At 36.7% G+C, this 27,752-nt stretch overlaps 1 protein-coding gene and 1 long non-coding RNA gene across 3 annotated transcripts in view; one reads left to right on the top strand and one right to left on the bottom strand.

Moving 5' to 3' along the window:
• LOC147180543 (uncharacterized) overlaps positions 1 to 27,752 on the top strand; it is a 69,494-nt gene that overhangs the window by 20,056 nt on the left and 21,686 nt on the right. The window lies entirely within an intron of this gene.
• Positions 1,048 to 27,752, bottom strand: part of kcnn1a (potassium intermediate/small conductance calcium-activated channel, subfamily N, member 1a) — a 92,718-nt gene continuing 66,013 nt past the window's right edge. The window contains exons 5-9 of one of the 2 annotated variants that reach the window (XM_086072512.1): positions 24,373 to 24,514; positions 23,258 to 23,368; positions 21,092 to 21,219; positions 15,606 to 15,675; positions 1,048 to 5,724 (exon numbers count right to left, since the gene is read on the bottom strand). In XM_086072512.1, the coding sequence (XP_085928638.1) occupies positions 5,419 to 5,724; positions 15,606 to 15,675; positions 21,092 to 21,219; positions 23,258 to 23,368; positions 24,373 to 24,514 (757 nt within the window). In that variant the 3' untranslated portion in view covers positions 1,048 to 5,418. Of the gene's footprint in view, positions 5,725 to 15,605; positions 15,676 to 20,748; positions 21,220 to 23,257; positions 23,369 to 24,372; positions 24,515 to 27,752 lie in introns of both variants that reach the window. The other variant, XR_015094494.1, reaches the window with a different exon arrangement.

The following is a 27,752-nucleotide window of genomic DNA, read 5'->3' as shown; positions in this document are numbered from 1 at the left end:
GGATCTCTTATCTAATGCCAATACAAGCCGCTGACTTTTAATATAAAATGTTTGGTGTTTTCGAGAGGAGAAAATGAGTCAGGTATTTAGTTCTGAATCAGTGTTTTGGCCGAGCTTTGTATGTCATACAGTTGATATAAAAAGTCTACACACTACACAAATTTTTGTGATATAAAATATGAGATCAAGTCATTTCTAACATTATGACTTATAACAGCTAATTTGAAAAACAAAAACGATAATTTTTTTTAAATGACATAACGTAAACAAGGTCATGTGGTTGCACAAGTGTACACACCCTCTTATAAATAGGAATGTAGTGTGTTCAAAACTCATGTTAGAAGGGAGTCACCGCACACCTGTCGCCATTTAAATTGCTTCTGATTAACCTCAAAGTTCAGATGTTCTAGTGGGCTTTTCCTGACATTTACCGGTATGTCATTACGTCCTACATCATTTTTCAAAGGCATGTGTCAAGAGTACGGAAGAATCATCAAAAATATGTCACAATTGACATTACCAAGAACTGGACATCCCTGGACGACAAAACGAAAACGTACAGCATCACTCATCATCAATACTGAAGGAGCTGCAGGAATTTAAGTACAAGTGACAACAATCGGCCATCTTCTTCATGTGTCTGAGCTTTTAGTGTAGTGTCAAGATATTGCAAACAAAAAAAGAACACTTGAAATTTCCCAAACACGTGTAAAAAAAAAAAATGTGTCCAATGAAAGACAGGTTGAACTTTTTAGCTATAATGGCAAAATGTGTTTTGAGCAAACACTACACTGCTCATCACCAAAACAACACCCTTCCGACAGATTTAAATTGGGGCCGTTTTTCTTCAGATGGAACCATTCCTTATAGCAGTCAGGTTTAGCACAAAAACTTCAGGCTTCTGCTAGACAAGAAAATGCCAGGAAAAGCCTTCTAGAACATATGAACTTCATTTGGGTTTAATTAGAGACATGTTAAGACTTTTAGAGCCCTCTATTTCATGAGTATAACGCCCCCCCCCCCCCCCCCCCTTCGCTAAACCCCTGGCGTATATGATCTGACACATGCATTGCACGGATAATCCATTAGAGGGCAGTATCACCCAGCTGATGGCTTTTCCAGCGACCTTGCATGATTACCCCAATTGAGAAAGAAGAGACACCTATTTCTATTAATAGTTAGAAATGTTCCTTCGGATTTTTGGAAATACTAATATGTTTCATATGTCTGTTTATTGTTATATTATTGGAGGTTTCAAATGTACGAATTTAAAGCATTGTGACCGGATGTATCAAATATGACACAAATCAAAAGTCATTTGTGAAAGTTGATTTAAAAAAGAAAAGGAAAAAAAAGTATTTATTTAATACTATATATTATTGAAACAATTTTTTATTGTTTGTTCAAAAGGACCAATAAAGACTGTTGTTTACAAAGAATCTGCATTTTCTCTCATATATTTCATGGTTCAGGCTTTATAGGGTTAACATGATCGTAATTCATTCAGAACACAGCCACACCCTAGTTTTGAGAGGGTGTGCACACTTGTGCAACCACATTATCTCAGTTTATGTCAATGCCTCTTTTGGAAAGATTTTAAAAATTAAATTGCGATGTACAGGTTGTAGGTCACATTAATGATGGAAAATACAATTAAATGTAAAATAATATATTTAAAGCGTTTGTGCAAGAATGTATCAAGAATTCTTATATATATTTTTTGGAAAAAAACATATTTTTAATATCTATTGCTATGTAACATCAGTAGATCACTAAATTGGAATTATGTGGAAAGCTGAATTTATGTAAGTAGTTCAATTTAAATAGAGAAAGTTGTATCTATTTATTTTTTTAAATCGACATATGGGCGTCAATTCATTTGAGTGAAGTGAATTTTTACATTCTAATTTATTGAGGTTCACTTGTGAAAAATATTAAGTTCTTACTTTAGTTACTCTTTCATATTAATCACATGTAAATCTTCCCTCTTATGCCGCACAAATGATGAATCGTGTCTCATCTCTGTGTTTTCCCACTTCGGCGTGATGACACCAGACCGCCCAACCTCGTCTCACCAAATATGACACACTCACGAAGCACGACCTGAAGCTTCCCCCTGCTGTTGTAGTTATCGTTTTAGATTTGAGGTCTTCGCTGCAGGCCGTTTGGGAAGCCGCTTTTGCGCGACCTAATGATGACAGATGACAAACACGAGGCTAAACCTCACAACGTAATAAGGAGATTGAACCATGAGCAGGCGTCAAGCCGCCTGCCATTAGCTGTCCTAAGTAATTGGATGACATTGATTGAAAGGGAGGCCGTAATGACGGGACGGATTCTTTCACACGGCATGGAGCAATGGGGGGGAGTGTAGGCGCTGGACAAGATGGGGCTCGAGGTGGGCACAGGAAGGAGTCATGCTTCATCACTTCCAGGTGAAAGGGGGGGAGGGGAAAAAAAACCTCATGCTTAATTCAGTTCCAATCATAAAAGACTGAATATGTTCTTAAATTGAATACGCGATGGTGGGTTCAGAGTAGGGCCGAACAATTCCTCAATTTCGAATTAACACGGCAATGCAAGTTTCAAATTGCAAAAGCTGCAATTTGAAAAAGGAAAAAAAACAAAACAACCTGTGCTGCAGTCGGCTTTATCCGGTAGGTTTCATTTTATTTATTGATTGTAGGGGTGTGAATTGCCTAGTACTTGGCGATTCGATTCATAGGTCACGATTCGATTTGATGCCGATTAATCCCGATATGAATCAATAAATTAATTATTGCGATTTTTTTAAAACTCAAATTTAGAAAATACTAATCAGTAAACTTGTACATGTACGCTGTAAGATTTGTATGAAAATGTATTTATTTATCTGAAAATTCAGGCTTATAACTGAGCCACTGCATTTAACAAACGGGTTGCAGTCTGTTTCATGTTTGAACAGCACTGAAATAAAATATTAAGTCTTAATGTTCCATTAATATAACATTCTTCCATGCTTAATGTGTGAATCCTATCCTTAATTTTAGCGTAGACTATATAACACATCCAAAAGGGTCTAATAAATCTGATGTTTTTTCATCATAATGCATATTCATTTATTGCTTGTATTTGTTTAAAAATACATGGGAAGAGGACCTTGAAAACGTAATCACATATTAAATCGTAATCGCAATATAGGGGGAAAAAAAAATCCCAATTAGATTGTTTTTCGAAATCGTTCAGCCCTAGTCTGATGTCTCACAAAACATAAAAAATAAAAATAAAAAATAAAAAATAAATTGTTCATGTCAAACTATCGGGGTCATTTTTTTCCTTTTAAATTATGCATGTAATTAACTGATTAGAAAAAGAGGAGGATGAGAGTGTGCAGTGGATCAAAAAATGCTGAAGACGTCCTCATAACATTAAATGTCGAAAGAATGAACACAGCAGGTGCTCTTTAAATTTGGTGGGAAAAAAATGTTGATAATAAAAGCCTTTTTTATGAAGTGATTAATTGTGATTAATCAAAAACTTTAAGATGTGATTTAACTCATTAAAAAGTTTGACAGCTGTAATATATATAATTTTCTTTTTTCTTTTTTCTTGTATAACCTCAACAATCTCCTCATGTCGATTTCATTCGTTCCAATGGGGAAGCTTTCTGGAGCTTTTACATGGCTGTGCGGTTGCTAGGCAACCAGGCTAGACTCCCAATACTTGACTGAGCTTAGTCAAGAAGGATAGACTCGTGCTTGCCACTCTTAAAACACAATGTTGTTACCCTTTTGAAATATGAAATAATGATAACCAGAAGCACGAGTTTTATTTTGATATTTTTTGCTTTTAAAAACCAATCGAGTATTCTGTACCCATCAAAGTTTCTTCAGCACTTTTATTTGCGTCCTTTCAGAACTGTTTTTTTGTAACCATGGTTTTCCTTTGTCTTGTGTTTTTAAACAGGGAATGCATTACAGAATCACATTTAGTGCAACTCTCTAGATGCTAATAAAAAATAAAAATAAAATCTGTGAAAAAAAAAAAGGAGAGACAAACGGAGAAAAAAAAAAAAGTAGTGGACATAATTAAAAAATCCAAATCATCTAAATTCAGCAAGCCATCCAAGGAACATTACGTTCGACTGTCATTTTTGCACGGAACCATGCAAGGGAACAGGATGTGTTGTTATTTTTTTTTCCTCTTTCTTCCTTTTCTCACTTTCTACCGTTTACACCAGCAGCCCTCGAGACATGCCATTATCTGGAGAGCACGGGGAGCTCTAATTAGTGGTGCTGAGGAAGGTACACTACATTTGCCCACGGTTGTGTACGGGTGTGCAGCGTCGAGCTAAAAGTGAAACTCATTTTCATACAAACACACACAGAACATACTTTTCGCTCGCTCTCGGAACATTCTCCTTTTTTCCCCCCCCTCCCCTCCACGGTGTTAGTATAAATAGAAAAGAAAAAAGGTTCTCAAAACAAGGTTTGCTCAATGGAGGCCGTGTTATGCATCATTTTAAGACGATTTCTTTTGATATTCGGAGAGGAATGTATCTGAAAAGGGAATGCAATGCTGTAGTCAGACTGTTAACATCGTAAAAAAGCTCTGAAATTAGTAATTAAATAACCCTCTACTATTTATACATTCAGGCACTGAAAAAATCACATGTCAATATGTAACTAAAAAAGATAGTCGCTCTCATTTTCCCTTGGTAAGAAGAACAAGGAAGCTGAAACCTTGAAGTTGGCAATTGTGTAAATTTTTCCTACCCAGTAGTAATGCCGTCGCGTCCCCCTTTTGCCCCGCCCGTGCGGGACACGTTCCTCCTCGCCATTTTAGTGCAGTCTTCAACGCTGTTAGCCCCCCCCCCCCCTCCCCCCGGCAGCTTTTGCCCTAACCTACGGGAAAGAATCCATGTCGGCAGTCTTTTGAAAGGGAAATCCAAAAGTTTTGTCTCACCCTCCTCACCGAATACCAGTAGGCCGCACTGACCAAACCAACCCCCCCCCCCCCCCCCCAGGTGGTTAAGGACTCTCCGGTGTGATAGCCAGCTCTCACCCCAAGTGACCCTGACCTCAGTCAATTTTAAGGGCTTTTACAAAAAAGCTAACTTGAACAGCCATACAATGGCTAAAACATAAACCATATCTCTACTTTATCTCGGTTTATCAGTCTTTTCTTTTCTTTTTTTGTTTGTCAGATGCATTTGTATTTTTTCTGGATCTCTATTTCCCCCTCCCTCCCCCCTTCCTCTATTAGAGTTGCTCTGCTCCAGTCCTGCGCTGAAACGCTCAGTCACAGCGGGAGAGAAATTGGTTTTGGGATTTAATTGGTGTTAAGGAGGAGAGGGGGGAGCTCAGTCCAGCGACGGACTCTTTGAGAGGGAGAAGAATGAAGTGATGAGATGGATCTGGAAAAAGTGCTTGTTGGAGGTTATCCGCTATCGGAGGAGGTGTGTGGTGCGGTGGACGGCGAGCGCCGCCTGCGGGTGGTGGACGTCCAGGAGCGCTCGGAGCGTTCGGAGCGCTCCGAGGCTAGCGACGCGGGCCGGAAGCGGTGAACAAAGCCGTCCAGGAAGTCCTGCTGCTGCTGGGTTATGGCTTGGGAGATGAGGCAGGGCAGCGCCTGCAGGCTGCCCGTCACCGAGTCCAGCTTGTCCTCCAATGTGCCGATTCGCTTGTCCAGCTCCTCGCTGCGCTCTTGGAGTTCTGACACCAGGTCGTACATCACATTCTGGGTCTAAGTGGAGACGGGGTGGGGAAAATGGGGTTGGATAAGTGAAGAGCTCAAATGGAAAAGGCGTCATTTAGACCAAAAAATGATCTCGTTCATACAGTAATTGAGAGCAAACGTGAACTGAAGCGTATTTCTGCTTGTTGAACGTTTCCGTGGTTTTTGAACGACAGTTCATTTTTGTTCAAGAGTGGCTGGTTTTGTTCGATTAAGGGTCAACAACGTTTACTGTCAAAAGAGGCATTTAAGGCCCATTTTTAAAAAAACGAAACAAAATCTGTTTGTAGCCGCAAAACATTTGAAGATTGTGATGAAGGAGAACAGTGTTTAGCGTAAGTCGAATGTGGTGAGTGCCTAAGAGACAACATCGAATACGTAGAGATTCATTGTCTTTTACCTTTCCTTTTCCGTTTTTGGATTTTTTGGATTTTTTTATACTTCGGTTTTCATGACATTTTGAGACTTTTTGCCTTTCTGAAATTTTTGGCAAATTTTCTCCCTCTCTTCTTCCTTTTTTGGAAATTTTATGGCTATTTTTGTGAATGTTTTTTTTTTTTGCTATCAAATTTCTGACATTTTTAATATATATATATATATAAAACGTGTATATATATATATATATATATATATATATATATATATATATATATATATATATATATATATATATATGTTTTTTTTATTTCATGGTCATTATTTGAACGTTTTCTTTTCTGACTTGGTACTTTTCGGCTTCTCTTCTATTGTTTTTGGCCATTTTATGGTTACTTTTTGAATATTTTCTTTTATGCCTTTTTTTTAAATCAATTATCTGACATTTTTGACAATTTCAATTACCTGCTTTTACTCTTCCTTTTTTTGGGGACATTTTATGATCATGTTTTGGGCATGCTTAGGTCATTTAAAAAAAATAACTTTTCCATCTACCTTTTGTTTCTCTTTTTTGACAACTTTATTCATTTATTTATTTATTTAAAATATTTTTGGGGGGCTTTTTAGTCTTTAACTGACAGGACAGCTGAAGAGTTGATCGGAAATGGGAAAGAGGGAATTTGAATATTTAAATATTTTCTTTATTTATTTAATAATTCATTTAAAAAACAATTGATCTAAAAAAATAAAAATACATATGTAAAAGAGATATTAGTTTCTCTTTTTTCTTTTCTTTTAGAGTTCCACAGGGACCCGCAGGAGAGGATACAAAAGAGCCACATGTGGCTCCAGAGCCGTAAGGTTGCAGACCCGTGTTAGACAAATTGGCGGAAACCCGACTAACAACATGGAAAGTGAACATTCAGTTCCGTGTTTTGTTTTAGTCCCTTCATAGTAGATTTTGGTTAGATAGGGAGATGCCGTCCTTTGTCTGTGAGTCTGTCCATCTTCTTAGTTCATTTTAATACATTTATCGGTGCATTTTTCATGTGATTGGTCTTTTCTCTTTTGGCAGTCCGTTGTTTCACAATTTTCACGCTCGCATGCTCCCTTTGGTTGCGTAATTACGGTACACGAGGAATCGTCGTGTCTGCTTTGGGGGTCAATGTTACAGCTGAAGCCGAAACCTTACACTGTCAAAATGCTCTAAAATGGTGGACAGTCTCGGGAACTCTGCGTTGAAAACAGCTGACAGCGAATGAGTCACAATTAATGCCGCAGATGTGCTCATTTGACCCTGACAGCTGGCGATAGCTAGCAGGCTAGCTTTTGGGGGGTTTATTTGACAACCACTTTTGTCATCATTCTCAGTTCAAGTCATTGATAGTCAATTATTTTCTGAAGAACGCTAACACTTCCTATTTACAAGCAAGAAACTAGATTAAAAGAAAGGATTTGTCTTTAGGCACTTTACGGAGTTTGCATGTTTCTCGCCGTGCAAGCATCGCTTTTCTCCGAGTGCTCTGGCTTCCTCCCACATGGCAGTATAGAAAATGGATGAAGAGACTTTGTTCTTGTTGCACCATTAAATGTGCTTTCGACAGTCTCCCTCCTTCATGCACTACAGTAGTGGTATTATTGATTCAGCATTTTTTCTTCACCAGTACACTTCATGACTTGATTTAAACATAAAAGTCACCTCTTACATACTGTAACTATTTCCTCAATGCTAGAACCGACTGCTGTGTTCTGATTCTCGGACAGGCAGCTCAGCGCCGTAATGGGCGTTCCGGGCGTAATGGAGGGCGTGTCCTTGCAGAATAGCAATTTGGTGGCAGAAAGACAGAAAGTCAGTTTAAAGTTACGCACCATCAGACCACGTCTAAGTGGTGGCGCAGGTCATCTAAAGTATTTTTTTGGTGATTATGAACGGGGCACAGGCAGACAAGAGTCAGATGTCAGAAACATTTCATTGATAAATATGGCAATCAAGTCTTCTGAATCATTGTAGAAATCAGTTCATTGAAGGCATTGTTATTGTTTTGTTCTTATTATCAGTTATACGCGAATGATCGGGGTGGGGATAAATGAATGAGGTCCTTGGATACATTTACATCGCCAGCTCATTCTGGATTTAATGAGGGTACGAACGAAGGAACAAAAACTAAAGCGAAAAAACTAAAATTCAAAAAACATTTTCGTTAACAAAATAAAATAAAAATATTGAAACTAACTATAACTACATTTTACATTTACGAAACAAATTAAAACTAACTATAATTATAGCGAAAATGTCCTTCGTTTTAGCCTTTGGGTCGTGTCACACAGAAGTGACGTCATCTAGCAGCAGCCAATAGAAAAGCACTTTCAAATGACGTTGCTCCTCGCTGACAATTTTGCATGTTTGACTTTTGGCTCCAATGGCTCGCCTTGCCTGTTTTTACATTTAATTCAGCTGAAGCGCAACGCTAGGTAAGAAGTGCGTTACTTTTTTCATTGTACCATGGCATTTATTAAATATGGCACACAAGTAATAAACCCCCCCAAACTAATATTAAAACTAACTAAAACTAAAATAATACTGAGCCGCCCTGAAAACGAAATTAAAACGAACTATAATGAAATTTCCAAAACTATATTAAGCCTGAAGAACAGAGACAATGCTCTGGTCAAGCATGTCTCCGTGCAAACCACTCTTTTTGAAATACGCCAGCTTGTGCATGTTTGTGAAATTACCAACACCTTGTCTAACTCGCCTCTATGCAGATTTTCGCCGTGCCGGACTTTGGGTACCAGCATGTATCTAGTACTCTACTCTTGTAGCTTCTTGAGAGGAAAATAGAGAAACACCTACAGTACAATACTTTAAAAAAAAAAACCTCAATATCCTTCAGTTTAGATGCAACCAACAAAGTAAGATAAGTCTGACTCCGACATAATGAAGTAAGGATGACCGCAAAGATATGAAAGCCAATTTGTCAAATTCAAATAACCGCAGCGGCTAAGGGTTCTTAAAAAATAATTTTGCCGAAATTACGAGTGTAGATGAAAGATTTTTATTCTAAATGTGACACTGCGAGAGGCGAAGGAAATGTTAGCAGGGAGATTGAGAGACGAGAAGCGCGGTGCGGTTTCAGCAAGTCAGCAAAGATTTTATCTAACTGCCAATTTAACAACCGCCTTCTCCATTTATAGCCAGAGATGCTCTTTAATGTCTCAAGTATTAGCTTCATGTTCCTCACTCACGTAATGAGAGGCTTTTCACAGTCAACGTGGGATCTGCCAATGCCAGCGCTTCTACATCTTGTAGCAGGATACATTCGAAAACCATATGCCATATTCTGCTTGTCTTTTCTAGGAATTTGTCCACCATACGACACAGTAATTAACTCATTAACTGCCATTGACGGCTATAAACGTCAACAATTCTTTTTAATTTTTTGTATTAGTTTAACTTTTTTTTTTATAGTACATTTAGTTTTGTACATAAAATTTGTGATTAATCGCGAGTTAACTGGTGAAGTCATGCGATTAATTACGATTAAAAACTTTAATCGCCTGACGCTCCGAATTTTTTATAATATTTTCTTTATTTTTTCTTTTTATTCATTCACTGCCGTTGACTGCTATAAATGTCCAAAATTAATTTGAACTATTTCTATTAGTTAAAAAAAAATATCTACTTTTGTTAACAAGAGTATAAAAACCTAGAATTTTTTATACATTTAGAACATATAGAATTTGTGATTAATCGTGAGTTAACTAGTGAAGTCATATGATTAATTACGATTAAAAACTTTAATCGCCTGACACTCCGAATTTTTTATAATATTTTCTTTCTTTTTTCTTTTTATTCATTCACTGCCGTTGACGGCTATAAACGTCCAAAATTCATTTGAACTATTTTTATTAGTTAAAAAAAAATTTCTACTTTTGTTAAGAGTATAAAAACCTATAATTTTTTATACATTTAGAACATATAGAATTTGTGATTAATCGTGAGTTAACTAGTGAAGTCATGCGATTAATTACGATTAAAAACTTTAATCGCCTGACGCTCCGAATTTTTTATAATATTTTCTTTCTTTTTATTTTTTTATTCATTCACTGCCGTTGACGGCTATAAACGTCCAAAATTCATTTGAACTATTTCTATTAGTTAAAAAAAAAAATTCTACTTTTGTTAACAAGAGTATAAAAACCTAGAATTTTTTATACATTTAGAACATATAGAATTTGTGATTAATCGTGAGTTAACTAGGGAAGTCATGCGATTAATTATGATTAAAAACTTTAATCGCCTGACGCTCCGAATTTTTTATAATATTTTCTTTCTTTTTTCTTTTTATTCATTCACTGCCGTTGACGGCTATAAATGTCCAAAATTAATTTGAACTATTTCTATTAGTTAAAAAAAAATATCTACTTTTGTTAACAAGAGTATAAAAACCTAGAATTTTTTATACATTTAGAACATATAGAATTTGTGATTAATCGTGAGTTAACTAGTGAAGTCATATGATTAATTACGATTAAAAACTTTAATCGCCTGACGCTCCGAATTTTTTATAATATTTTCTTTCTTTTTTCTTTTTATTCATTCACTGCCGTTGACGGCTATAAACGTCCAAAATTCATTTGAACTATTTTTATTAGTTAAAAAAAAAATTCTACTTTTGTTAAGAGTATAAAAACCTATAATTTTTTATACATTTAGAACATATAGAATTTGTGATTAATCGTGAGTTAACTAGTGAAGTCATGCGATTAATTACGATTAAAAACTTTAATCGCCTGACGCTCCGAATTTTTTATAATATTTTCTTTCTTTTTTCTTTTTATTCATTCACTGCCGTTGACGGCTATAAAAGTCCCAAATTAATTTGAACAATTTGTATTAGTTAAAAAAAAAAAATCTACTTTTGTTAACAAGAGTATAAAAACCTATAATTTTTTTATACATTTAGAACATATAGAATTTGTGATTAATCGTGAGTTAACTAGTGAAGTCATGCGATTAATTACGCTTAAAAACTTGAATCGCCTGACGCTCCGAATTTTTTATAATATTTTCTTTCTTTTTCTTTTTTTATTCATTCACTGCCGTTGACGGCTATAAACGTCCAAAATTCATTTGAACTATTTCTATTAGTTAAAAAAAAAATTATACTTTTGTTAACAAGAGTATAAAAACCTAGAATTTTTTATACATTTAGAACATATAGAATTTGTGATTAATCGTGAGTTAACTAGTGAAGTCATGTGATTAATTACAATTAAAAACATTTAATCGCCTCTTGCCCCTAATTTTTAATAATCTTTTTTTTTATTTATGAATTTATGGCAGTGAATGAGTTAAACACAAATTATTGAGTACAGGTACATTCCCAGCATTAATTTATTGTACAGCTAGATATTGAAGGGTGTCTCCAAAAAGGAGACAAAGTACCGCACAACGCACACCGATGCAATGCGATGTAGGAGCAGAGGAGGGGCAAGTAAACACACATTAAAGGAGGTGGCCTTGTGACCTTTTAAAACACACAGTGGAGTGGAAATGCCAGCCACATCAAATGAGGCTGCAGGATGGCACCTCCCTTTGAACCGTGTCTCGTCTCCGCTGCGCTCTGCTGCCTCGCCTCATGTCTGCGGCAGGACGGAGGCTGCCGAGGCACGATGCGTCGCCCTTACAACCCTTCTGTATGCCTCCCGGGATCGAGACGCCTTCTCTGGCCTCTTTAACGCCGAGATTGTGGTCTCTGCCTCGCAGCTTGGAACGTACCCTGTCAGTTCAGATAGTGTCGCCATTGTCGGTTAGGCTGGATCTAAGTGCTTAAATCCTATTTAATGCCTATATCTGATGTAGCGTATTTACATGTACACTCAAGTGATCCATATCTGACCTACACAATGTCTGGGATTATATCACGTATTCATTCTGTTCACGCGCTACAAACCTGCACTGTCTGACTGTTATTGGCCAGCTTTTCAGTCACCGTTAAGGCAATCGTTATTTTTCTAAGGCAGTGTGTTCGGCCTAACATTCAGTATTTAATTGTTAATATTGTCATGTCCCAGCCATGTGGGGCTTTGTTTTTTAAGCTCGAATGTGCTACAATCCATATCAGTTTTTTTTTTTTTATATATATGTATTGGTAGGTTTTTTTTAAGCTTTGTCAACAGCACCGTGCAACGTACCTTAATGTTTTCTTTAGCTGACACACTCAAAATAGTGACTGGATTTCCAGCTTGGAAACGCAAATCTGTCTTCTTCCTACTTTGTTATTTTTCATGTGGTCAAAATGTGACAAATGGTTCATACGTAGACGGGAATGTTCATTGTGAAGTCCTTGGAATGCTTCACTTGAAGCTGGAAACAATTTAGTTCATTTTCTTATGGACGTCGATATTGGGCATTTTGACAAATATTGGTATCGGCTTTTTTTTTCCAAAATATGACTGCCGATAAAAGGTGAAGCTAAAACCATTTTAATCTCAGAGAACTATTTATTTAAATTTTCAGTTAACTTTATAAGAGATGCTGCTGACCCTGGGAACCTTCTGAACCTTTAGATTTTGTTCGACATTAAAACAATGAAATGTGTTTCCAGTTTCTATTGAACTTTTTAAGACATAGTGATAACCTTGGCAGCTCCCATAACATTTTTTTTTTTAGAAATTTCAAATAAAGTATATTGTCTAAGATACAAAAAAAAAAAATTATACATTTTGAAAAATCTTGAAAATTGTTCAATAAGCATTAATGCTTAAAGACATTACAACAAAGTCAAGATTGGCATTTGTATTAAAAAAAATTTTTACGCCAATATTTTTTTTTACTGAAAATGAATATCGGCTTCAAATATCGGTTATCCGCCTCCTTGACTACTAATAATCGGCATCGGCCCTGAAAATAACATATCGGTCTATATCTATTCCACGGTGTTTACCGTTTGCTGTGTGTTTTTATCTCGAAATGTGTCATATTGCTGCATATTGCTCAGTGTGTTTTTCCTATGTCTCACAGTGCCTGATTAACGAGGGGGGGCGTGTCCCTTTGCGCCGCACCTGTTTCGCATCAGCCATTAGGACTATATGTTTTTTTTGTCCTCGCTACTAGTAGGGATGGCAGAAATGGATCAAATCATTTGAAACGATTGATTCACCCAAAGAATCGATCTTTTGGAACGTTCGAAACATCTCCCCACAGCGACATCTGGTGGCCAAGTGTAAAATATTACAATCATCAGTGTTGGCAACTCCCCAGTAAGGAAACTAACTATTGGCTGTCTGTCATTACCTAATTTACACAACTGGCCATCGGGCTGTAATTGTAATGGACGCCATAAGAGAGAGAAATAATATCATGGGAAACAAAAACCCCCACCCCGTCAAAATAACTCTAAAAGTACAAATGAGCTTTTTGTTGCCGATGCTTGGTTTGTTTTTAATTTTGCCTCTCAACATGACTTAAATGCTTTGATGAAACCCCCCAGTGCTATCACATTTAATCAAAAGCTACATTTCAAAGGCTTTTTTTTTTTTTGTGACAGGGCATTAAGTTTTGACAGAAAGTATTAGAGAGGAAAAAGACCTGCAAAAACATGACACCCGTAGCGGGAATTGAACCTGGGTTATGGATCTTTTTCTCAGCCCATTGTGCGGGTGCGTTACCACGAAACCAACCGCCGCGTTCAAGAGGATGTTGACATTTTATCATGTAGGGCGATGAATCAGCAGGGCAATTTTACATACAAAGTAATACTTAGATTGGATTTATTTCAGATTCAAGACATTTTAATGGTCGTATTTTTATTTAATTTTAGAAAAGGCACTTGCTGAAACAATGTGACATTTGAAGGCGTAATGGAACGCGAAAGGCAACTGTCACGTGACGTCCTGATTCTGAGACAGATTTAGGAACACAAGTTCCGCCTGGGTTCCGGTACGTACCAAAACAGAGTTTTGATTTTGCCATCACGAGCTACTAGTTCGATTCTAAAGCTCTCGTTTTGGGTACACGTAAGTTTTGCTGCGTCTCTTTTTGTTCCCACCTTTGAGTGGTTGCGTTTTCATAGCTATAGTACTTGTGTTGATTTTTTGTGTTTGTGGTTTGTAGCCTTCGGGTATTTTTTGTGTTTGTGTTAATTGCATTTGCAAGTACTTTTTGTTAACCTTTTGTCCTGGCTTTCGACCAGCGCTTTGTGTTTGTGTTCGTTCACGTGTTTTGGTGTATAAACCACTCGCATCCTTCCTCTGTGGTTCTGGGATCCACTCTCCGTTCATACCGGAAACCTAACAGAAGGGAGTCTACTCCTGTATTTTATTATTTGTTAAAGGGATGCTTGACTCATTGAGCCATTTTCAGCAGTAAAAAGTGAATATTTTGTCTATAATTAATGTGATAACTTCATTATTTTTCAATAAATGTAAAACTTTTTTTTCACTTGCTGTGGATTGAAGATGACATCACCAGCGTTGAGGAAGTAGGTAACGACCAACCATGCCTCAGTTTGCTGACCAAATCCAGAAAACAGGTGAGCCATGATTGGTCGTTACCTACTTCCTCAGCACGGGTGATGTCATCTTCAGTTGACAGCAAGTGGATTTTTTTTTATATTTTTAACTGTATTCATTGTAAATAAAAATAATGACGTCATCACATTAATTATAGACAAAATATTAACTTTTCACTGCTGTAGTATCCCTTTAATTATTCGTTTTGTAGTGAAGACCGTAACTGAAAAATGACTTACCGCTGCACTTAAAGGGATACTTGACTCATTGAGCTATTTTTAGCAGTAAAAAGTGAATATTTTTGTCTATAATTAATTTGATAACTTCCTTATTTTTCATGTACAATGATCACCTTTAAAAACAAAAATTTCCACTTGCTGTTAACTGACGATGACATCACCTGCGCTGAGGAAGTAGGTAACGACCAATCATGGCTCACCTGTTTTCTAGGTTTAATCAGCAAACTGAGGCATGATTGGTCGTTACCCGTTTCCCGAGTACAGGTGATGTCATCTTCAGTCGACAAGGGGCAAAATGAGTTTCTAAACGTATTCATTGTTCATGAACAATTATGAAGTTATCGCATTAATTATAGACAAAATGTTATCTTCTTACTGTTGGGTATGAGTCAAGTATCCCTTTAAGAGTTAGTGACTGGAAATACCACTTGACAGTGAATGGTGTACGGGTCAGCGCATACATTGACAATGTATATGCAGTAACAAATTATAACTGTAGTCAGATTACTTAACCGAGAGAAGTAACTGGGTATTTTGCGTAACATTTGACTTTCTAGCACGTTACTAGCATCAGTGCTTGTTATGCTAGGTCACGACTTAGATGCTACTTGTATTTTTCACTTAGTCATACAGTAATAATTGCTACTAAGTTTGACAATAAATCCTAGTCAAATACTTTTTGGGAAGACTAAGCACAGAGTCAGAATTTTAAAAACCATAAGCAGCATATTTAGTGTTTAAAAACTCAATGAAACTTGCCTTCGCCAGGTCCACCAAGGTGTTGGCCTGATCATTGAGCTTCCTTTGCTCCATCTTCACACTGCGCAGTCTGGGTGTAGACATAGGGAGGTCGAGATGGGGGGGTGGGGGGGGTGTGTGTGGTTGAAAAAAGATCGGGGAGGAATCCAAAAAGAGTGGAAGGTAGCAGGTAGTGTGGGGTCATGAAAGGGCCGGTAGAGAAAGAAATGAGGAGGAACAACACCATTTGTTATCAGAAGAGTTCTCATCAGATGAAATCCAAATAAAAAAAAATGTCACTGCGCATGCATCGTAATTACAGGCTTTCACCTTTATCATCATACATACATATATAATATATATGTATAGAAATTCAAGCATTTCCTGGTCTTTGTCAACTCAATAGCAAACCAATACATGCAAAATGACGGAAGCATATTACATCTGCGCGCGGCGTTTACTGCTGCTTTTTCCGAGATGAAAACGAGACGATGTAGCATTTGCTGGTGTCAGTGAAAAAAAAAAGAGACGCAGTGCATTACTATCATTGTTGTTTCATTCTAATAGCTGCAGGAAGCGTTAGCTAAACTTGCCAACTAAGCATCCGATAACTCACGCAGCTACCGCGGCTAATGTAATGAATTCAATAAAGTGCGACTTAACTCCGCTCAGTGGCAAATGCGAAAATAATGCCATTGCGAAATGAAAATTACATTTCCGCTAATATGGAGGCACAAATCAACACAACATTTTACACGCGACGTGTTATTGCCAACGCTTAACGCGCATGCCGTTCAAACGTAAAGCTTTTGATTTGCGTTATTGTCGTTGCGTGTGATTTGTCAGCACAAATGCAATATGCTTCCGTTCTCGAGCACCCCTTCAAAAATCCGTCTGAAATAAAAACATTCTCATTGGTTGTCACCCAAAAATAAGACATTAAAGAAAACCAGAGCATGCCCATTGTCACTGCTACACCCAGTCCAGTGCCAGGAATAATAAAAACAAAAAAAAAACAAAAAATTGTTTATCTGCAAGCGTGCAGTGACTGAGAAGTGGGTGTGTACACAATGAAATGTGTGCGTCTGTGTACATGATGTGTTTTATGTGGATGCCACGGATGGGGGCCTGAAATGGGATGTCAAATGACATTGCTTCGCTAGCATACTGTACATACAGTACTTGTGGCGTGATAAACACAAGTCGCTGTCTTTGCTGAAGCACCCGACAACACTGTTATGACTGACTCGAATGTGCCATTGTGGGCAGTGGCCGTCACCTGGACGTGTGCGGGGAGGAATTTTTCTGTTCAGCAAATGATGAGACAAGATGGCATTCACTGGCTTTTTGTTCATGTGCAAATCGCTTCACGGGAGACGTGCGTGCCTGAGTAGGTTTCCGCGCTTGCGTCGTGTGGGCAAAAATGGCCCGACTTTTTTTGTGATATGAGCCATTGTTTTCTTTCACTTGTGAACAGATTTACAATAACGACATCAAAAACGGAACCGATCAGCATTAGTGGCAGAGCCACGTGGTAGCCAGGGGTGGTCAGGAAACACTAGTGTTAATTTCCTCAACGAAAACTAAACAACAGTATTTTCGTCAACACACATTTTTCACCGGACGAAAACTAAAACCCCCATTAATAAACAATAACTGAGACTAAATCAGTATGCATTTTTGTCGATTTATGAAGACGAGACGAAAATGTACTTCACTTAACTCATTCACTGCCATTGACGGCTATAGACGTCAAAAATTCATTGGAACTATTTCTATTAGTTTCATATTTTTTTCCCACTTTTGTTAACAAGAGAATGAAAACCTAGGGAAAAAAATGCATCGTACGTTTAGAACAGATGTAAAATTTGTGATTAATCTTGAGTTTAAATAATTAAGTAATCAAACAAAAATGAAAATATTATTAAAAAATTAGACGATTAATTTTTTTAATTGTAATTAAATAGTTAACTCACAATTAATCACACATTTTATATCTGTTCTAAACGTACAATGCATTTTTTTCTAGGTTTTCATACTCTTGTTAACAAAAGTGGAAAAAAATGTGAAACTAATAGAATTAGTTCAAATGAATTTTTTACGTCTATAGCCGTCAATGGCAGTGAATGAGTTAATAAAAACTGGACTAAAATATATGGATATTTTAGTTCATGAACAAAGACAAGACGAAAATTATATTTTGTCCTGTTAATCTGTCACTGTGACACACGGTGGGTTTCCATCCACCTATTTTGATTCGAATTTTCAAGAATTGCGAAAAAGAAACTGAATGGAAACGGCAGAAATTCGAAAAAAGGCCCAAAATTCGCCAAAAAGTTTTTACGCTTGGAGTTTTTATTTAATTTTTTAAAACGTATCGAAAAACGGATAATGCGCATTTTGGCGAAAGGTTTTGCGAATAAGCGACTACAAGATCGGATATACATACGTCACACGCACGTTTGTCGTCACAATAAATGGCGGATGTTAAAGTAAGATATGTTTGGGGAGACGAAGAAACGCGATTCTTTTTTATAATTAATTAAAGAAAAAAACATGAATGCAATCTTAGATGGCTTTATTAACATCAGCTCTCAATGTAACGACACACTTCACTTACATGCGGGAGGGAAGCCGACAAGACAAACGACTTCCGTTCAGTCCGTCAAAAGCAACATTCCCACCCGGAACTCCCCATTGTCCCAAAGTTCCGTCGCTACGTCATCTCGCGGGGCATATTCGCAAAAGAAAAGCGGATGGAAACGGGCATGTTCGTTTTGCGCATTTTCACAAAATTTGCATACAAATTTGCATACAATTTGCATAAAAATTTGCGTAAACATTTGGATGGAAACCTGACGACTGTCATGTGACACACCCCCTTTCAAATCTGCAGCTAACGAGCTCAACATGCACAATCAAATGAGACAGACAGGAGGTGGATTCACGGTTAAAGGTATAAAAAAAAAAGTAAATTATATTTATAACGTATCATTAATCTATAACGTTCCAGCAATAATGCTAATCTGACCGCTAACTAATGCTGGCTAATTTACTAGCTTGTAGCATGGAGCCATAGAAGCCACTTGTTGATATACTGTAATTGCGAGGGAAGTTTTTCATTTAAAAATATGAGAGAAATTTTACGTGAAAGCCGAAATGTTCAACATTATCTGCTGACAAAAAAATAAACGGGTGAAATGATGACATTTTTTGTTGACTAAAAACTTTGGACTAAAATAAAGTCTAAAATGCTGGATTTAGTCGACTCAAAGTTGACTAAATAAAAACAGGATAAGTTTGACTAACCATGATAAAAATAAGAGTAATTGAAACTGGACTAAAACTGAGACTAAATTCAAAAAATGTCTGATCAAATTAACACTACTGTCTTTAAAACAGAATGTTAGATTTTTACAGTCAATGTCAATTAAAATCATTACTTTCTCACCATAGCAAGCAAACAAAATGGGTAAGAGAACTCATACCATCCACACATTTCCAGAACCTTGCTCAACACATTCATAATACAAGCAGGAACAAATCTAAGTCAATGTAGCATTTAGAATTGTAAAGAATAAAAAACAAATGTTTTTTGTCTCATTGCGATTTACAGATATCATTTGAATGAATCGGCCATCAATCACAGTGTGCTATATGGAGATCACTCTGATTGGCTGTTTACTAACAAATGCAAATCAGTGCATGAGATATAGTAGAGATTCAAATTCAAAAAACTTTATTTGTCCCCAGCGAGCGATTGAAGGCACATAAAGCAGCAGGTAAAAACAAAATAAAAAAACAGTGTAAAAATATGATCAATAAGACTATAATAATGTTTAAAATGCTAAAATGCAGAAGGTAGCATTACTGCCCAAAAAAAGCAATAAAATAAGGAAATAAATAAAGAAGAGAGGAGGAAAGAGAATGGGGCAAGAAGAAGAGCGATAAAAAATATTAATTATGAATTTATTAAAAATGTTAAAGGTTTTTTGGTAGATAATATTTGTACATAAAAAAAAACCAAGGACAAATAAAATGGCATTTTTGTAGTAAATTAAACGCAGAATTTTTTTTTACTTGATCCTGCTTGCATTATGAGTGTGGTGAGCAAGGTTCCGGATATGTGGGAATATTATTTCATGAAACCCTGATGCCAGGGCCAATTTTATTTATTTATTTATTTATTCATTAATTTTTTGTGTGCCAGTCTAGCCCTGGGTAATGCAGTATTTTTGCACTATACCATGAAAGCCTATAAATAAATAAATAAATAAATGTAAATGAATAAAATGTGTTAATTCAGAAGTGTGTACTACATTAGTAGCCCATTAATCAGTAAGTGTAGCTCTCAGTAAAAAAAAACAAAAAAAAAACGTTTTGTGACCCCCGATGGAATAGTTAACCCTTTAAAATGTGGTCTGACGACAAATGTGCAAATTTATATCGGCGAAGCACAAGAAAAAAAAACAAAAAACGAAACATACCTCAGCTAAACGGAATTTTTATTTAACACTAATGTGCGCAAATCTCTCTATCATTGATAACGTTGGACATAAAAAGAAAAACCATTAGCTTCAAAACAACAGCAACCATTTCAACCACATTAGAACTAACGACACGTGCGCTGCTGTGTGCGTGTGTGTGTGTGTGTGTGTGTGTTCACAAAAATAAGTGGGCGTGCACAATGGGTTTTTGTTGATGCAGGTTAATATAGCCTCCAGAGCAGCTATATTAATCATGGGCAAACGTAGCACAGGACGTTTGAAATGAAAATGAACTGCTGGCCAACAAAGCTCAAGCTCATTCTCTGCAAGATGCGTATTTTTTTTCGTTCTTTCTTTCTTTTCCTTTCATACGCTCGCCCACGGCAAGACCCCCCCCCACCCCCCTTCCCCCCCACTATCGACACGGGGTGGCGGAACGTGGACGCTCATTTTTTTGTTTCATTCCATTCAAGAGAGCATGGCAAGCGAGAGAGAAGTAAATGGAACGCCGACTTGAGCGAAAACCAAAAACAATCCCGGCGTATATTTTTGGTTTGTCGTCGTTCTTATTTTTTGGCAACACACACACTCGGTTCATGCATGTCAAAGGCAGACATGGGAGGAGAGAGGAGGATGTTGAGGAGACAGAAGGAGGATACATAGAAGACTCAACTTACTTCTGAGCTCTGCGGTGATAGAGCAAAACAAAGACAGAACACAGTACAAGTTTTAACCCCACGACATTCACCAAACGACTGATACCTTCACAATTCTCACTGTAAGCACAGGGTCAAAAGGTCGGGTCGGCGGGGAAAGGGAACAGAGGAAGGGGGATCGGGGACCGTTACACTAGATTGTAGCGTGTGTGTGTGAGGAATTGAATTGAATTGAATGGTTGATCCTGGAACTCTTTATAATACATCGTAAATGGTTTCTACCACTAAAATCATCTTAGATTGGGCATTATATGGATTTTTATTTTTTATTTTTTTGCGGTACAAAAAAAAAAACGGGACTTACTGGTGAATGGCTTGGAGAAACTTGCGTTGGTGTTTCCGCACCTTGGCGTGATCAATCTTCTTGACCAACTTGGTGTGTTTGTAGATGAGCCATGTTTCCCTGAGTACATTGGCAGCTGTGTTCTTTACCTGGGAAGCAAGGAAAACAATCCGTTATTACGGCAAACAATAAAATGTGGGTGTCGGGAATAAAAAAAAAAATACAGAGGTGCATCTTGTGATGAGGAGCCAGACGGAGGAACTACGAGTGGTATTCATTTATACATCCATTTGCTATTGTGCCTTTCCCAGAAAATAGACTGTATATCAGGCTGATGACGTGATATCGGTGTCGTAATATCGGAGCATATTTATGATTTCAAATGCGAGCACAGGCATAAAGTATCGACACTTATTAATAAAAGTTTTATGATTGGCAACATTTTGTTCCTAGAGCAGTTTATTTATTGTGTGCATACTGTTGCATTCACATTTATGTTGTTTTCTAACCTTTACTATTATTCTCGGTACTTATTATTCTCCACGCTTTTTTGATGTGCAAAAACTCCCTCATAATACATCTGATTTACACTGTTCAAATTTGCTTCAATAATTCACGCCATCCTGGGAAGTGGGAATATATCGTCTGATTCCACATGAATTGCAGTTTTCACACAATTAAACGTTTCATATCAATGGGACAGACATTCAACTTTTTCTAAGTCAAACTTTCCACGGCCATTTCCATACATAGAACTTAACATCATTACCAACTGAAACTCTGAATACTGCTCAGTGGCGCAGTTGGTAACGTGCATTGTCCACTAGGGCTGTGCAATTAATCGAAATTACAATTTCAATTATTACACTCCACAATTACAAAATCAGCATAATCATTTCAAAAATGAAAAAAAGAAGAGATTATTATCACAAATTTTTGAGTTGTTCAAATTGATACATTTGCAATTTATTTTTATTTTTAAAATAATTAATTTAATAAGTTGTTTCATCCAAAAGGAACTTGCATAATTAGTATTTCAAATAATTTAATTTGTCTTCATATTTTGTATTCGTTATTTTTTTTTACATTTAAACATTTTCTTGTTTTGTACCCAAAATATAAATGATTGTCATATTGTCACACATGCTGCACTCCAACTTCAAGTTTTTGACAACACAAATAAATAATTATATATTATTATAAATATATATTATTATTAATTCTGTTTGGTCCAAAAGGAACTTACATAATTTTTGTGTTTCTATTTTTTTAACCCCTTCAGACCCAATTTTTTTCTGCTGTGCAAAATGTATTTTTTTTTGCTGACCCAATCCACCCCCCCCCCCCCCCCCCCCCACACACACACACACATAAGAACATCAATTTGGGGGGGGGGGGTGTTATCTCATGTTTTTAGTCGACTTATAGCGGACGCCAGGATAATATGGCTGTAATGTGTTGTAAACTTACCCAGCTTATATGCAACATTTTTAACTTGTCTATCATGCAAATCAACTTGCGATTGTGATTGGTTAGTTAAGATCCAATCATGAACCAGAAGTGTTGACATCATCCAAATTTGGCATTTTATTGGTTTAGAAAGGCGTCATGTCCACTGGGACCATTTATGGGTCTGAATTTGTTAATTGGTCTTAATATTTTCACAAGTAAACATTTTCTTGTTTTGTACCCCAAAAATATTTTTTTTCATAATCGAGCAGCCGTATTGTCCAGTACCCAGGAAGTCGTGGGTTCGAATTCCACCTCCGACTGTACATTGCAAATGTATCCATGGCCGTTATGCTAAGTGATATACATGCATACCAACTGACTATCATATCAGGAAATGCAATATAATTTCAAGGTCACGGTTCGATTCCTGTTTGGAACACTATTTTGTTGTTGTAATTTTCACACAATTTATGTTTCTATATCCTTCGTAAGTATTTCGCAAGCATTCCACATGCATTCAGCTTTCAGCATTCACACGCAATATCTCCAGAAATTGCACATTGCCTTGTTTTTAAAGAATTTCTTACGGAAACTGTTTTTTTTAACTTGGTAAAATGGAGGTAGAAGTGTCACCGAATGGAATGTGTTAGACTTGGGAGGATCCATCATAGTTTTCTGAAGCACTTAAGTTTTGACGTTTACAATATCTTTAATGGCAGCGAGTCGGCCACTCACTCGTTTGCAGAGTTGCGTATCCATCATGAAGTTGTGAACATGCTTCTCTGCCTTGGTCAGCTCCAGTTTCCTGGCCACCACTGCAACCACAAGTGCAGTGCAGCCAGCTCCCTGTTCCACAAACACATGTTCAGACTCACAACATATGGTGGAGGAGGTGTTGGAAGATTTTTTTATTTTTTTTAACCTTACCCTACGCTATAAAAATCAAACATTTTGACATGAGAAATAATCGTGCCTACTTAAGACTTGTATTAAAGGCTATCACAGAAAAACAAAAGAAATGATCAAGTAGTATGGGTTCTTTAGTGATGGGGGGGGGGGGGGGGCAGTGGTGAACTTAATGTGGAAAATCCTATTGTGGAACTCCACAGCAACGGATATAGTGGAACTACTGTACATGTATGGGATACATAACGACTTAGTCAGCAAAAAGGAAGAAAAACCGAATTTTGAAGCAAATTAGCCAACTCTTAATTTTAACACTTAACATTGGGTACACTTGAATATTTTGAGAATAGCATTTTAAAACTATGATTTTTTTTTAAATTAATTAATCATTACAATTCAAATCGAGCAGATTTCTAGAAAACGACATGCAGCGATGGTTTTAGACTGTTGTATTTGGATTTGTGTTGGAATACAATACAATACAGTCATTGACTTCACTCTCATATTAAAACTCGCAAATTATTATTTTTTAAAGAAAATAAGACTTTTAGCGCAGTATTCCTTTTTTATTTTATTTTTTTATAAAAATGACTTCACTTCCATAATTTAATTACTTGTTTTTAAAGACATATAACCTTACTATTTTGTCGTAATAGTTTACATACTTCATAACTTTTTCTCTTCTAATAGTGCGATGGTCTTCATCTTTTCTTCCTTCAACTTTCTTTTATTCAGGCAAATATTTTTTCTTTTAGTAAAAAGAAAAAAAAACTCTTAAGAAATGTGAATCTTTTTTTGTGATCCTAACAGATTGTTTTCAGCAAAGTAACATATTGCTTTTTTGTAGCAATTCATTTCAAGTTAAAACTGTGGCGACGACAACCTGAACTTATTTAATGAGAAAATAATTAATGCATAAGCGGCTTTTGAAAAAAGGAACCTACCATAATCCCTGTAAGCAGACACACGCCTTTCCCGCAGTACGTGTGCGGTACCATGTCCCCGTAGCCAATGGAGAGGAAGGTAATTGAGATGAGCCACATGGCTCCCAGAAAGTTACTGGTCACTTCCTGTTTGTCATGATACCTGAAGTAAGAAAGACGAGCAGAGGTGGGAGACACGCAAGTCAGTAAGACGGCACGCAATTTGGGGAAGGGGAACATGCTGAGTCAAAAGGTGTGGAGCTGGTGCCAACCAAACGGAAGTGGTGGGCAAGGTGTCATTGTATGATGTATGAAAAGGTAACAAAGATGAAGGTCAAAGCAAGTCAGATTGATGGAGAATCGTGTTTAAGAGTAGGGATACACTGATACCGATACCAGTATCAGGTAGTGGTAAAAATTCTCTGATACTGTGTGTGACAGCACTTTTAGGTGATTGCAAATGATTCTGTTGAAAATGGATGTTGGAGTCTTTAGGCAGAGGCGAGGCCACTGCCAACTAGCAAGCAATTAGTTTCGGAAACCCTGTCGCCTGCTCCGCTCCTTTCCCAGATTAATACGTTTATTAAAGATTGTTTTTATTATATATATATATATATATATATATATATATATATATATATATATATATATATATATATATATATATATATATATATATATATATATATATATATATATATATATATATATTAAAATAAAAATAATAATATAATAATAATACAAAATTAAAATGGAAAATTAACTGAAAATACATTTGAGGTTTTTTAAAACTAATTAAATCTATGATTATAGCTAAAAAGTAATTTGCTTTCATTTTTGGCAATATTTTTAGGGTTTATTTTAAATGGATTTATTTTTTGTATTACTGCTCTGCCGTACAAAAGAAGGAAAGTCGAACAGTCATATTTTATTACACAATAATTAGCAGCTTTTTTTTTTTACATGACTCGACAAATACGCCTTACATTAAAGAAAAACTAAAACTAATGCTAAAACTAGTTTAAAAAAAACTAAAACAAATAATTTTCCCAAAAATAAAAACTAACAAACTTAAAATTCAAATTAACTGAATTTAGAGAACACAAACGTGAAAATAAAATAAAAACTATTACGAAAAATCCCATGCATGTTCATAATTAGGTGTTCATATTCAGTTTATTTATTTATTTATTGTAATATGCTCATATCTGCTGTTGAATCTGTGTTGACTGTAAAGTGACATTTTACAGACGGAAATGCACTTTGAACTAATTTGCAGTTATATTATAGTATGCAATAGTAATGAATATAAAAGTTTATATTATTTTTCAACCGTTAGTCTGGTAGTTAATGGTGGCTTCTTGATTAGTGCAGTCATCATTCTTTACACAAGCACTCATGGAACGGCAACGTGAGCTGCATTCAGGTACACTTTGTAACTGAATGTGCTTGGGTTTATTTTTTTTTCTATGCAGTTTTATAAAATTAAAACATTTACATTTGAATGCTTTCATTTTTGCACACTTATGCACAGTTGTTATTGTTATGATTGATTAATTATTTCTTTGTACTTTTTTTTTTTTAAATATGAGATTTTATTCTGTTTGTGTTGTAATGACTAAAAAGGGTCATTTTAGAATGCCGCTTGCAGACAGTTGCGAGAAGTGATCACATTTTCAAGTATCTACGAGTACTCAAATATCGGTGGGGTATCGGTGCATCCCTATTCAAAAGTGGTTGAACTTAACCTGATGTGTACTCAGTCTTGTGATGTGATGAAATTATATCAAAACCAAAGCACCAAACATATTTCAGGTTTTAGTGACTGGTGAGAAGATGGAAACCAAGGAGCATTCAGTAGCTGTAAAATGTACATGAATCAATGAGATGCCCACGAGAGAGGGAATGTGTCTTTGAGATGAGGAACACCACAGGTCAAACCGGATTTGAACATGACAACCCAACATACTGTAATGTCAGTTTATCCCAAAATAGATGTGCTTCTGCATTCAATTAAACAGCTGCCATATTCATATTTTGTTGAAAATCTACCACCATGGGGGGTTTAAACTGCCCCCCAGCAAGGTTGGAAAATGGAAATGATCGCTCCTAATTATGTTGCCTGCTGAAAATAGATGACGGCCATGCTTGAATTGACAGTCCAAAGGCCCACTGTGAAGATGCAAAGATATTAGAGAAAAAGACACACTGGTACATAGCCGCATTGATGATGACATTCCCAAACCTTTCACTGAGACAAACGTGCCTTATCCGCCCGCCCCCATTCAATTCGGCTGATTATTCCCAATGGGCTGTCTAGGAGGAGATCAGATATGATTTAATTTGGCATAGAAAATCGAATATTCATTAAACACTTTGGGACAACGGTGAGCTAACATCCTCCCGACAAGACAATGTATGTCAATCTCATTTCAAGAACGGGAATTCAGTCTCGCCTGATAATGAATTGCAAATTCAAACTCCAGCGGTGACCCAGCACGTGCACTCAAAATTTCCCAAATAATTAGCTCCCCCCCACGCAGTTAATTAGCACACAACAGAATACGTAGATATATGAAATTTGTTGGCGTCAAAAATTTTTGTGTGCAGAAGTGTCTGCTCCTCCCAGGCAGCACATTGCTCTCAGGTATCAAGTCAACCCATTTCTTCCACCAGTTCTTCAAATGACCACTCGCCTTCCTTTCATGCTCCAAAACGAAAAATGAGCACTTCTGTTCTCCTCAGAATGACAAAAAAAAAAAAAAGTGCAGTCCGCGGGATTCAAGCTTCACTGATGACATGCAGAGAAGCAGTCTGTACAATACCATGCAGGAGTTTAAAAAATATAAAAATAAAAATGTTTGCATCCTGCATGCTTCAGAGGCAGTATATTGAGAGCAAAGCTGGGGGGGGGGGGGGTCCCTTTTGGAGAGAGCACCTCTGAGAAATACTGCAGTATCGCCACATGGAAGCGGCTGGTATGCCTTCTCCGATGGATCGTTTGTAAATAGTGGCAGAGTATTTGGACGTGCTCATTAAGTTTCATACCGCTGTCTCTCTTTTTTAACCTGCATCTCAACATTTCACCAAGCTGCCCTTTGATAGTTGCCGGCGGGCTTAACTTGATCACTATTATGCTCATTTCATTCATCTCGCCATCAAGGCGACTCAAAGCGGGCTAACTTGAATACGGCAGGGAAAACCATATAATACAGTGGAACCTCTAAAGTCGAATAAAAGGTTGAAATTTAACCGGAATGTATTCGCGAGGCTCGCTTGAGCTTTTTGTGAACTTTTTTTTAGCTTAAAGAGAGACCGTTAAGAGAAGAAGAATTTAAAGACATACAGTGTATACGGTGGTACCTTGACTGATGAGTAGGGCTGCGGCTGTAAAATAATTT

Source organism: Leptonotus elevatus, chromosome 1 (genome assembly GCF_054856555.1).
Source record: "Leptonotus elevatus isolate MCC_2025b chromosome 1, RoL_Lele_1.0, whole genome shotgun sequence".
In the NCBI taxonomy this organism is placed as follows: domain Eukaryota; kingdom Metazoa; phylum Chordata; class Actinopteri; order Syngnathiformes; family Syngnathidae; genus Leptonotus; species Leptonotus elevatus.
Note: the sequence above shows the minus strand (reverse complement) of the source record. Positions and strands in the feature narration are given on the sequence as shown.